Below are 12,980 nucleotides of genomic sequence, written 5' to 3'. Positions count from 1 at the left end.
TCCTCCTCCTCCTCCTCCTCCTCCTTCTTCTTCTTGTATTGATACAGGGTCTCACTACACAGATTATACTCATAGTGATGCTCCTGTTTTCAGCCTCCCAAATGCTGGGATTACAGGCATGCCCCACCACACCCAGTCTCAATCATTGTCTCAGTGTGTCCTGGGGGCTGAGCTAGCACAGCATGCCAGTGATAGAACCTCAGACCTTGAGTCTGCCCAAGTAGGTGCTTTAATCCACTGAGCTATCTGGCCAGCCCTGTTGGTTGATTTCTTGATAATATCCATTCATTCTGGGGTGAGAATGGAGCCTTGATGCTGTTCTAATTTATATCTCTTGAATGACCAGTGGTGTTGAATTGTTTTCATATATGTATTTGCTGCTTGTATTTCTTCATCTGAGAAGTATGTATTCATTTCAGATGCCCATTTTTGAATTGAGTCTTTAAGGTTGGGGAGGGTCTGATTTTTTGAGTTATTTATATATTCTGGATATTAGTCTTTGAGGAATGGTTGGTAAAACTTTTTCCCATTCTATGAATTGTCTCTTTCTTTTACTGATAGTTTATTTTGCTTTGTAAAAGCTTTTTAATATGAGATCCCAGTTGTTGATTCTTTGTATTATTTCCTATGTAGTTGGGATTTTGTTCATAATGTCTTTGCCCATACCTCTATCTACAAGAGTTTTACCTATTTTATCTGCCGCCACTTTAAAGTGTTTGTGTTTTAATATTTAGATCTGTGATCCATTTTGATTTTACTTTAGTACATGGTGAGAGATATCAGTCTAGTTTTAATCTTTGGCCTGCAAAAAACCAGTTTTACCAGCAGCATTTATTAAAGAGGCCATTTTTCTTCCAGTTAAACTGTTTGGCCCCTTGGCCAAAGAGAAGGTGACTGAATACATTTTGAGTTACTTGTGCATCTTCTTCTTTGCTACATTGATCCTCAAGTCTGGTTGTCTGGGTTTTGTTTTGTTTTGTTGGTTTTCATCATGCTTTTTTAATGTTTTGATCACAGTAGCTTGGCAGTATATTTTCAAGCCAAGGATTTTGATGCTCCCTGCTGTGCCTTTGTTGCCCAGAATTTCTTTTGCTATTCATTGTTCCAAATGAATTTTAGGATTGGTTTCTTTAGTTCTATGAGGTGTGTTATTGGCGTTTTGACTGAGGTTGCATTACATCTGTGTAACAGCTTAGAAGTAGGATGATTTTCACTATATTGGTTCTACCTATTTAGGAACAAGGGACATATTTCCATTTGCTGGTATCTTCTTTGATCCCCTTTTTCAGAGTATTATATTTTTCACCTTTAAGATCCTTTACTTCCTTTGTTATATTCCTTCCTAAATATTTCATTTTCTTGATGCTATTGTAAAATGCTGTTTCCATGATAGTTTAACTATTTCTTACTCAGTTCATTATGTAAAGGAATGCTAGTGATTTGGAGTGTTGACTGTTTCTTTGCTATGTTGCTAAATTTAGGTTTTTATCAAGTTGAGATAAAGACTGTCTAGTCCAATTTTTCTATAGGGATTTTTAAAAATCATAAATGGGTGTTACACTTTGCCAAATGCTTCTAATTTTTTTTTAAATTTCAGTTGCATTAATCTTTACCCAGTTCTTTATAATTTCCCCTCTTATACACACTTTGGGTTTAACGTGGGTCTTCCTTTTCTAGAAGCTTGAGATTCAACCTAAGAATTCCCTGCTATAAATTTCTCTTGTAGGACTGCTTTCATTGAGTTGCATAAATTCTGACATGTTGTATTGGTATTACTAACTATAGAAACTATCTGATTTCTCCATAATTTCAATATTTATTTATTTATTTAGTTGTGCAGTGCTGGAGATTGAACTCAGGACCCTGTGCTTGCCAGGCAAGCGCTTATTCTACTGAGCTATCTCCCCAGCCCCTCAGCTGTTATTTAATTTCTATATATTTGTGTGTTTTTGAGGTATCCTGCCATTGATGTCCAGTGCCTTTGCACTATGATTTGATAGTATGCATGTTCTAATTTTATTCTTTTGCATGTTCTGTGAGCTAGTATGTGTTCTGTCTTGGAGGAAGTCTCATGTGAAGCTGAGAAGAATGTATACTCTATTGTCTGGTAGAACACTACAGACATCTACAAAGTTCATTTGGTCAAAACTCCACCACCAGAGCCCAGGATCAACCTGAACTTCTGTGCAGTTGAATGCACCAGAAGTGGCATCCTGCACTACTCCTAAGGCTGTGCAGCCTCCTACAGCGCTCTCAATATCTCTTCATGGACTGATCTCTGCTTCCCTTCCCTGGATGCCTTGTGTGGTTGTGCCTCACTCAGTCACTGGGACCTCTGAGATGAAGCCAACCCACCACTGCTCCAAATCCTTGGTTTGCTCGGTTGCTCCCTAAAATGGTGTCTGGCCAAGCTCTTTCCAGGGGATGCTTGGGCTGGAGGCCACCAGCTGTTGCAGCTCACGGCATACATTGCTCTGTTTCACTGGCGCCTTTTGAGCCACCCCCGCTCACTGTAGATTTCAGCCTCCTTTCTCATGCCTTGAGCCAGGGGTCAGGGCACTTTGCCACCTCCTTTTTCTGCTTACGGTCTCTTCACTTTCCCTGGTGGCTCCAGTTCTCTCTTTAGATGCTTCTGTGCTGGGAATATACCTCTCTGAGTCTTTTCTTCCCTAAATTGCTATATCTCAGTATCTGGATTCTGAATCTCAGACGGTCTGGTTTCCTGCTGTTTGTAGCTCTGCTGTCTTGCCAGTATTGCTGAGATTAGTCCTGACTTCCCCAAGGGCCACACTATGAGTCCATGGCAGGGCTGAACTTGGATTCAAGTGTCTGAGCTCACTGTTCAGGTGCATCAAGCACAGGAGTCCACTCTGAGAGTGTGTATTGCGGGGGATATTCTCAGTGGCACAGTGCCTGACTGGCAGGCACGAGGTCCTGAGTTTGATTCCCACTGCCCCAAAAAGGAGAGTATGTATTACATAGAATGGAGATAAGAGAAGGATAAAAGGTGAAAGACACAAGGTGGAAACTTCAGTTTTAGGCTCTGAGTTGCAGAATAGCTGAATAAAGTCACTATTGCAGACAAAATCTTAATAGTCTCCTGTACACAGTAGCTGCAGTGGTGTGATGGTTTCATTAAATGCCTGTGCTGGTGCCATGTTTGTACCCTGTAGTCTTCGGGCTGTCATTCTTTGTCTTGTCACCTCATGGTTGCAGAATGGCTGGTGCAACTTCACAGTAGCATCCCATGGAGGAGCAAAGTTGAATATATATATATATATATATCATATAATGGTTTTCTTAAAATGTGATTGAAACTTCCCAGAAGACTTCCTTCCACGTCCCATGCACTGGAAATGGGCCGCTTGCCCACTCTTTGCTGTGCGACAGGCGATGAAAGCTAGTTGCCAGCAGAGGGGAACTGAGTAGCTTTGATTGGCTAAGACTGATCATGCTTTAGATTTCAGGGCCTGAACTGAGGCAGTCAGCAGGGGAGGAGAAGGAGAAGGAACTGGCTGTTTCCTCAGCAACTCCCCTTGTCTGTCCACTGTCCATGAGGACTTTTGAGAAATTATTCGGGTCTGCACAGATGTTTCCTGGATCCCAAGGGCCACTCCATTTTCTTTAACTAAAAGTTACACTCTCCCATCTCAATGGCCAGATTCAAACTGAGTAAATAAATTTTTGTTCTGTGGTTCCCGAGTGTGTATGGAAATTCTAAGATGTAGATAAAATTTTGTCAGGTGCTTTTGTGTGACCAGACACAAAAAAAGGAGTCAGAAGTCAGACAGTGGAGAAATGCAGAGGACTAGGGGCTGGAGAGGAGCCGTAGGCTGTGCTGAGAGCCCCGGGGAAGGGGCTGGACTGCCAGGCCTCCTGGATTTGAACCTGGCTTTCACCCCTTCCTTACTTTGTGGTGTCTTTGAACAGCTCCATCACCCTTGCTCTGCATCAGTTTCCCCCCGAAAGAGGGTGGATGATTGGAAGAACTTACAGTGTGAGGCTGAGGTGATCCACAGTTCAGCCTGAGTCTGGGAAAGGCTAGCACTCCATAACGGCAAGCAGCTAATAGCAGTTATTGCCCTGCAGCTGCTTCTTGAGGTGGCATCTCTGCTTGTGAAGCTGAGTGCAGTCTATTTTCAGCTACAGCTGCAGTAGGCTCACCACAGTGAGTCCATAGCACATCCCAAGTTCATCCTAGGGCTCACTGCCTTCCTCCTCACAGCCTGCCCTGCACCTTGCTGTCCATAGCTGCAAAGGCCAAGCCCCACAGCCAGACAGTTCCCTTAGGGGCACCGAACTTTTCTGGCTAATAAAGGGAAATGCCATGATTTTTTCATTGAACAAATCATTTGTGGGCCCCTACTGTAGGTGCAGTCTTATACCTGCTGCAGGGAATTTGCTGAAGGACCTGGCATGGGCTCTAAGAAAGTATATCCACCTGCACTAAGGATGCCAGGTGATAGGAAATATGTTGAACCTAGTTTCCACCCTGCACCAAAGTCATCTTCTCAGAGGAGTTAGAAGCAGCTGACCTAGAGGATACCCAGGAGTCAGCCAGGGAGCAGAGAGGTGAAAGGGAAAGGATGAGCCATCTCCATGGATAGGAATGGACTTAGGGTTGAGTAGAGCATGTTTTGGGAGAACTTAGGGTTGAGTACAGCATGTTTTGGGGGAGAGCTGATGAGGGAAAATGCTAGTGTGGTCATCCGGCCTGGGTCTGCACATCCCTGGGAAGGCTTATGTGCCCAATAGTGGGAAACTAAGTAGGGTTGACAAGAAGTCACACAATCAGGTTTGTGTTGGAAGATCAGCTTGGCTATGATGTGGAGACTCAGGTTCAATGAGGGAGATAAAGATAGGAGCTCTTGAAGTTCTGCCCTCTGCTTGGGACTTCTAGACACAATTAAAGGGTTATACTTTCAGTAGTCAGCATCGAAAGATGGGAAGCAGATGTTGGCAAATCATAGTTGATGCCATCACTGTACACGAGCAGCTCCATGACCCATGTCCTGCCCTTCCAGAGCGCCTAGAAGGCATGAAGGTCTGTCCCTTGCTTCATCTGGTCCCCACTCCTGTGTGGCCCACACATTTCCTTCAGTTCTCTGAAACCAGAGACAGCAGCTCAAGTTGCTCTGAGATGCTCTGCAGGCCCAGCTGCTCGCTGGGTCACACCCACAGAGCTTTCAGCATTTTGGGCCACTCTTGAAGGATAATCAGGGAACAGTGTGACCTGGAACACTGGTTTACTCAAGCATATTCTGTAGAAGGTTTTCTCCCAAAGGAGAAAAGAATAAAGTCTACCTTCACCACTTAATTATTATTTTCTATGGGAGTACCTATGGGAAAAGTCACTTCATATGGACATATTTGGCCTGTAATTGTGCTTATTTTGTGTGTTCATGTATTCTTTGATTATTAATTACTCCTATTTTAGTCTTTAATTAAATATTTCCTCTTGGCTGTTTCTTCCTTTTGTAGTATAATGAGGAACTGCACTACGTTGAACCTTGCCTGAATGGAACGCTGGTGCAAGCTGACAGGACAAACAAAGAGGTAGGGGCTCCCACAGGGCAGGGCCACAGGCTGTGGCATATGATGTCTCCTTCACAGTGATGTTTACGGTATGTCTGTCTGTATTGCACAACCCCATAATATGTGGTGTCTGATCATTGTGGCTCTTGGAGCACCGGGGTGTATCATCACATGAAGAGATACAAATCCGATCATAACACTGGAATGATTACCTCAAGTTGAGAGACTTACCAATTCTGAAATAGTTGCACATATTATTTCCTTCTTTCTGTAACTGTGTCCTCTATGTGCTCAACACCTATGTTGGCATAATTGAAACAGCACGGTTCTTGCTGAGATTTCAAAGGACATTTAACCCGCTCATGTTTCCCCGTTTGTACTTGTAATTGATTAAAAATCTTAGGGATTTCTGTTGGGGTTACTTGTCATGATTAGAAGGTAAGTGTTACACAGATAGGAGAGATGTTTGCTTCGTATCAAATTTTCGATGTTCTAAGAGTTGTCTGTTTTATAAATCTTGTAGAACAAAAGAGGAATCTTAATATTAATGGAGCACCTTAGGAAATGGGACAGAAGTTTCTTCTACATGTAGAACATTCCAGAATAATTCTAAAACAGACTTCTATGAAATAAGTTCTGATTTTCTTTGTTCACCTTTAAATTTATCAATACGATTAGCACAGTTCCAATCTATACTACAGATAGGACCGGATAACAGTTCAGGAGGGTGGTCTTGTTGCAGCTGTAACCCAGTCATACCTCATAGGGTTCATGGCTGCCACTACTCACACATGGGTTTTTTTGCTTTGGAGAGAAGACCCAAAGGAATAAATTCAGCAAGCTTCTGTGAGGCACTGCATGCCTTTCACAGGAGAACCCCTGTCCCAGTGTGGGCATGGCATTGGTACAAGATGCAGTTGGTGGACGCACTTATTTTGAGTGTCTCTGAGAGAGTGAAAAATAGTATTGGGAGAAGCTCACTCCAGTTGAAGCACAGAATAAGGGTTTATTTGTGAGCTTCAATTTTTTTTTTTTTTTTTTTTTTTTTTATGGGAAGACACTATAACAAGGTTCATTGTAAAAGCAAAAAATAAGGGCCATAGTGGTTCAGAGAACATAAGTATCCTGGGAATGTTCATTGGTGCTTTTGTTCTAGACTGAGGTAGGGAAAATGACTTATATCTTCTACTAATTTTCTCTAAGGACTCCCATTGTTTGGCTCTTGCGTAGATGAGGATTTTACCTCCTTTCTGATATTTAAATATTAGGCTCAGTTAGGGGTTCCATGGTGATGTTTCCAACATTAATCAGAAAAGATTCTTTTATTTTTATTTTATTTATTTATTTATTTATTTATTTATTTATTTTGCGGAACCGGGGATTGAACGCAGGCCCTTGCACTTGCCAGGGAAGCGCATATTCCACTGAGCCATCTCCCTGGCCCCCCAGAAAAGATTCTTAAATGATCAAATCCTTCCATAAAGTAACTTCCCAAAAGAACAGAGGGCTGGCTGGCTGTGTGATCCTCAAAGGGATGTAGTCTTAGGAATGAACGTAATTATTAAAGGAAGTGGGCTAAGAATATATTTAAAGTCATCATTGAGTTTATAGATATTGAACAGCTGCGTGTCACTCAGGTCCTCTTTTTTACAGAAATAAAACCCAGACATAGCACAGTAGACACCGAAGGAATACTATGAAAGGTGGAAAGGAGAAGGTGAACCCTATAGGAGCCTCAGGACTTAGCAGGGTTGTGGGTTTTATAGTATTCCAAAGCTTCCTACCTTGTTCAGCAGACACACACACACACACACACACACACACACACACTGCTGTTCCCACAGAAGGACCACATGAAACCTTGTGGGAGTGCCCTCTGTACTCTAGGCCATGCCAGCAAATAAGAATAGACCAGCTCTGTGTTTTCTGTGGTATGAAAGAGGAAGTGGGCCTTCTTTGTGGCCACCTGTGCCCATTTACTTGGCCTGATGTCACACTTCTGACTACTAAATTAAAAAAAAAATACTAAACAGTTTCCTGAGTTCAAAAATATAAAATCCATAATGCACAAAATGCAATTTAAAAGATCATTTTTTTACCCCTAGAACCAGGAAAATTCTAACATAAATGAATAAAGCACAACAAAAGCCCATATTGACATGAACCGAATGTTTGGAATTACAAAATTTCTTTGAGAAGCAATTAGCAATTGGCTTGAAGCAAGTGGAAAAAAAAAAAGATAGCTAAACAAAGAAATAAAAGATACAAAATAGAATTGAGTGGAAAGTATAGAACCATAAAGTTCAACCAGCAAAATAAAAGGCCCACTGGATCAGCTCAGTTGTAGAATGAAGATAATGGTGAATAGCGTAAATAAAGTTCAGGAAAGGCCAGTGGAAATAATCCAACCTGAGTGACGGACTAAAACACTGTACAAAATAAACAGTCTGAGAAATATGTGAGAGGCTAGCAGTAGCAATACCATTCATAACATCAGAGCCATAGGAAAGGAGAAAAGAGGGACTGAATAAATATTTAAAGTTATATTGGCTCAGAGCTCCTGTAAGTTGGTGAAAGGCATAAACCTACATATTAAAGAGGTTGAGAAATTTCCAAATAGGATAAACTCAAGTAAATCCATTCCAAGACACATTATAGATATAATGACACAAAAGTCTTGAAAGACACTAAAGAGAAAGAACACATTGCTTGTATGAAAAATCAAGGTGAATGATAGCAGATTTCTCTATGAAATCATGAAGACCAGAGGGAAGTAGCATAGCATTTTTGAAGTACTGAAAGAGAAGAATTGTCTACCTATGATACTATATCCAGTAAAAGTAACCTTCAGGACTGAAGAAGAATTAAATATGTCCTGAAAATAAGAAACATTATGAATTTGTTGCCATATATCCTTAAAGTGTATGTAAATTAAATTCTCTAAATAGAAAGGAGATTAGAGAAGATGGCTTGTAACTTGAGGAAGGAAAGATGAACATTGGAGTACATAAAAAGTGTGGATTCTTAAATCATTTAGTCTTAGAAGCAAAAATTATTACACTGTCTGATGTATTTCAAAGTTTGGTATGGAAATACTTAAGATTCTCATATTTAAAAACAGTGGATGACAAAGCAACAAAATAGAAGTAAAATTTCTACCTGTCACTGGAATTGATAGATGTCAATACCAGTAGACTGTGATGAATTACATATTTACTTTGCAATTCCTAGAGCAATCACTAAGCAAATAATACAAAAATGTATGTTTAAGGAATAACTCATAGAGAAGTCAGAAGAGAAAAATATAGTATGAACAAGAAAGAATAAATTGGCACATATAAACTGAAACACACCATTAGTTATCTTAAATGTAAAGAGTCAACATACACCAGTGAAAAGACAGAGATCAGTTGGGTAGATTAAACGAACATGATTGAATCATATGTTCAGTGTAGGAATTTCCCATGAAATGCAATGACATGCATATGTTGAAGGATGAGAAAACATGCCTTATAAGTATTATTTATTTAAGAAAAAGGAGAGGTACCTATAATAATACCAGAGTCTTCTTCAGAACAAAGAAAATTGTGAAGAAAAGGGACACTAGATAACAATATGAGAATCAATTTCTTAGAGAGACAGAGGAAACTTAAATATTGTTTTAACCAAAATATACATCTGCTAAATATATAATGTATAAACTAATATGAGGGTAGAAATGGACAAATATGCAAGTATAGGGGATGATTTGTGCATTCCAGAAAGCATTTTGTGGAGGACTAGACAGAGTCAATGAAGATATAGAACTGAACAATAACATTGGCCTCTGGGATCCAAATAAAACTTAAAGAACAGTCTGCCCAACAATAGCAGACACACATTCCTATAAAGCATCTATGGAACACTCAGCAAGATGAAATATATTTTGGGGCATAACACAAACCACAAAAAATTAAAAGACCTGAAAGTATACAGAGTATCTATTCTGATAATGGAATCAAAGGGAAAAACAAAAGGCAGAAATGTGTCTACATGCTTAGAAATTTAGTAATACATTGTTATTAAATAATTAATGTGTAAAAGAGGAACTTTTAAACCACATGGTAAGATTGTAAAACTAAATGAGAACCAAAAGACAGCATATCAAAATTTGTGGGACAAGGCGTAACGGTATTGAGGTAGAGGTTTATAGCACTAAATGCTTACATTAAAAAGAAGATTCTCAAATTAATAATACATATTCCAACTTTGAGGAATGAGAGAAAAAAGGAGAGCAAAATAAAGCTAAAGCAAGCAAACAGAGGGAGCAATAAAGAGTAGATATCAACTGATTTTGTTGTTGTTGTTGTTGTACTTGGAATTGAACTCAAGACCTTGCACTTGCCAGGCAGGTGCTTATGCCACTGAGCTATCTCTAGCCCTATATCAACTAAATTTAAAAAGGAAAATAGCAAAAATCAATCACATCAAAACTGGTTCATTAAAAAAAATCAGTAAAACTAATGAAAATAAAAATGAAAAAGATAAATAACACATATTAGCAATTAAACAAAGGGTAGTAGTATTGACCCAGAAGCCTTTAAAGAGATATTAAGGGCAAAAATGGTAAGGGAATACTATTTTTAAAAACACACCCAAGAATTCAACAACTTAGAAAAATGATCCAAATTCTCAAAACCCACAAACTACCAAACTGCAACCAAAATGAAATAGATATGGGAAGTAAACCTCTAACTATGAAAACAAATTTAATCCCCTTCCCCCTGATTTCCAGGCATAGATGCTTTAACTGCAGATTTCTACAAAACATTTAAAGCAGAATTAATACCAGCTTTGTTCAGTGTCTTCCACAAAAATAGGGCTCATTTTATAAGGCTATTATTTCTCTCATAAAACTGAAATCGATACAGAAAAAGAAAAGCACTGACTAATGTTCCTTATGAACTTATATACAAAAATCCTTAACAAAATTTTAGCACATCAAATCTAAGAATATATGTACAAAATAACTCACACCACCAAGTAGATTGTCCCTAATGTGCAAGGCTGATTTAACATCAATGTCAAATTAATCCACGTAGCCCTTCATTTTAGTAAAAAATAATATGACCGCAACATTTGAGAAAGAGCATTTGATAAAAATGTGGAACGCATTCACGATTAAGGAAAAAACACCCCAGGAAGCTAGTAAGAGACACTAACTTCCTCAAATTGAAAAAGACCATCGACAGAAAGCTACAGCTAAATTCAAACTTGGTGAATGTTTCCAAGCTTTACCTTTTAAGATTGGGAATAGTGAAGGATGTTGCCTGTGCGTAAACTCTCATTCACCATAACATTGTGGGCTTTACCAAGGCTGAGTCAAATTAGTCAGAAAGGAGAAATAAAATCATCTCTGATTTCACATGATACAACTATGTAGGTGGAAAATTCTAAAGACTCTACCCAAGGGAAAATATCTAGAACGGGTAGGTGAGTTTAGCAGGCGTTCATAAGCAAGGTCAACACGTATGATTGGGTGTGGTGGTGCAGGGCTACAAAGACAGCACTCTAGAAAGCTAAGGCAGGAGCAAATCCTAAATTCAAGGCCAGCCTGGGAAGCTTGGCAACTTAGACTATGACTTACGATTTTAAAAGTAGGCCCAAGGAGATAGCTCAGCAGCATAAGCGCCTGCCTGGCAAGCACCGATCCCGCTATTGGTTGAATACCCATAATCAGAAGTTCTGAAATCCTGTATCCTCCAAAATCAGAATCTTAATATCAGTCTGAAATAAGACTCTTGAAACATTTCCAATTTTGTATTTCACGTTTTTGGGTTAGGGATACTCAGTCTATGTTAACAGTGAAATGCAAAAACCAAAATTTAAACTATGATTGCCATTTATATTTGCTCCAGAGAAATAAACAAAACATGTACAGGCTTTGTATGCAGCCGATTACAACTATGGATGGAAGAAAGGACTTATGTAAATGGAGATGTGTTGTATGCTGGTAAATAGGAAGAGTTGATGTTGTAAAGCTGTCAGTTCCCTTCAACTTCATCTGTGGTCTTAATCACACTTCTACCAAAGTCCTAGCATTTCCTATAGAGATAGACAAGAGTGTTCTAAAATTTACAAAAAAGGCACAGGACTGAATATTGAAATGAACTTGATAAAGGAGAATAAGGCAGGAGGAATTCAATTGTTCAATTCATGGCTTTTCAATTAGTAACAGTAACCGAGAGAACATGGCATTGGTGGAGGGATAGGCATGTAGATCAACGGGATTAAATAGAGAAGAGGGGTGAAACACTCAAGCAAATATAGCCAACTGATTTTTCACAAAGGAAAGATATCCTTTTTACTAAATGACATGGGAGCAGTTGAACATTCATTGATGAAAACAATAAACAAAACATCCAAGTAACCTTGATCTAAACCTTATAAAACTTGAACAACTTTTAGTACAAACGGATCAAAGATTTAAGTGAAAAATGTACAACTGTAACATCTTTTCTGGAGAAAAGAAAGGAAAGTAGTCTTAAATGACTTAGACATGAGCAAAAACTTCTTAGGTTTTATATCAAAATTACAATCCATAAAAGGAAAATTTCATGTCCTTAAAAAATGAAAATAAAATATTTGCTTAATGAAAGATTATACTAAAAAGAAAAAAACAGACAAGCCACGAATTGGAGTAAGATATTTGCAAATCACATATATGATAAAGAACAAGTATATAGGGATTTTATAATTTTATCATTCTTAAAAACTCAACAGTATAAACAATCTCATTGGAAAATAGGAAAAAGCCACAATTATTTTTTTACTGAAGAGGATGTCCATATGGCAAATTAGTACTTGAAAAGATACTAACCATCTCTAAAGAAATGCAAATTAAAACCACAATGAAGCATCACTACATAGCTGTCAGAATGAGTAGAATAAAAATCAAAAGAATTAAAGAATAAAAATGATCAGATATTTTTAAAAGAGATTAAAAATAGTAAAACAAATACATTGGAAATGACACAGAATTTCACTGAACAAAATGATAGGAATTTAACAATGGTTGTTATGTTGCATATTGTTGTCTTCAAATTAGTTTTCCAGATTGCCAGATATAAGCATGAAAAATTGGTCAGAAATTAAAAACAAGAGAGAAAAAATGTAAGCATTAACTGCCCCTTTCAGTAGACAAGTAGAAACCAGCAGTACAGTTATCCAAACCATCCTGTGTATATACATATATGTTTCTTTTTCTCTTCCTTCCTCTTTTCTTTTCTTCTTTCCCTCATCTCAGTTTTTCCTTCCCTTTGTTTTTTTTTAATTTAATTTAATTTAATTTTTTTTCAAATCAAATCAGAAGTACAGTTTCAACAAATAATACACTGCATATATTCTTCTTAGTGGTTAATTGCTGTACAAGATGCGGACTTGTGATCCTATTTACAGACACCATT

The 12,980-nt window shown here is 38.4% G+C and overlaps 1 protein-coding gene across 2 annotated transcripts in view; it reads left to right on the top strand.

Annotated features, from left to right (window-relative positions):
- Cacna2d3 (calcium voltage-gated channel auxiliary subunit alpha2delta 3) overlaps positions 1-12,980 on the top strand; it is a 954,216-nt gene that overhangs the window by 433,255 nt on the left and 507,981 nt on the right. For both annotated transcript variants that reach the window (XR_002821195.1, XM_023715780.1), the window contains exon 9: positions 5,482-5,556. Coding sequence is in view for 1 of the 2 variants with exons in the window: in XM_023715780.1 (XP_023571548.1) it covers positions 5,482-5,556 (75 nt within the window). In the remaining variant the exon portion in view is untranslated. The remainder of the gene's footprint in view (positions 1-5,481; positions 5,557-12,980) is intronic.

This window comes from Octodon degus, unplaced genomic scaffold, assembly GCF_000260255.1.
Source record: "Octodon degus isolate 3935 unplaced genomic scaffold, OctDeg1.0 scaffold00043, whole genome shotgun sequence".
Taxonomy (NCBI): Eukaryota; Metazoa; Chordata; class Mammalia; order Rodentia; family Octodontidae; genus Octodon; species Octodon degus.
The sequence above is the reverse complement of the archived record's forward strand: the minus strand, read 5'-3'. Positions and strand labels throughout refer to the sequence as shown.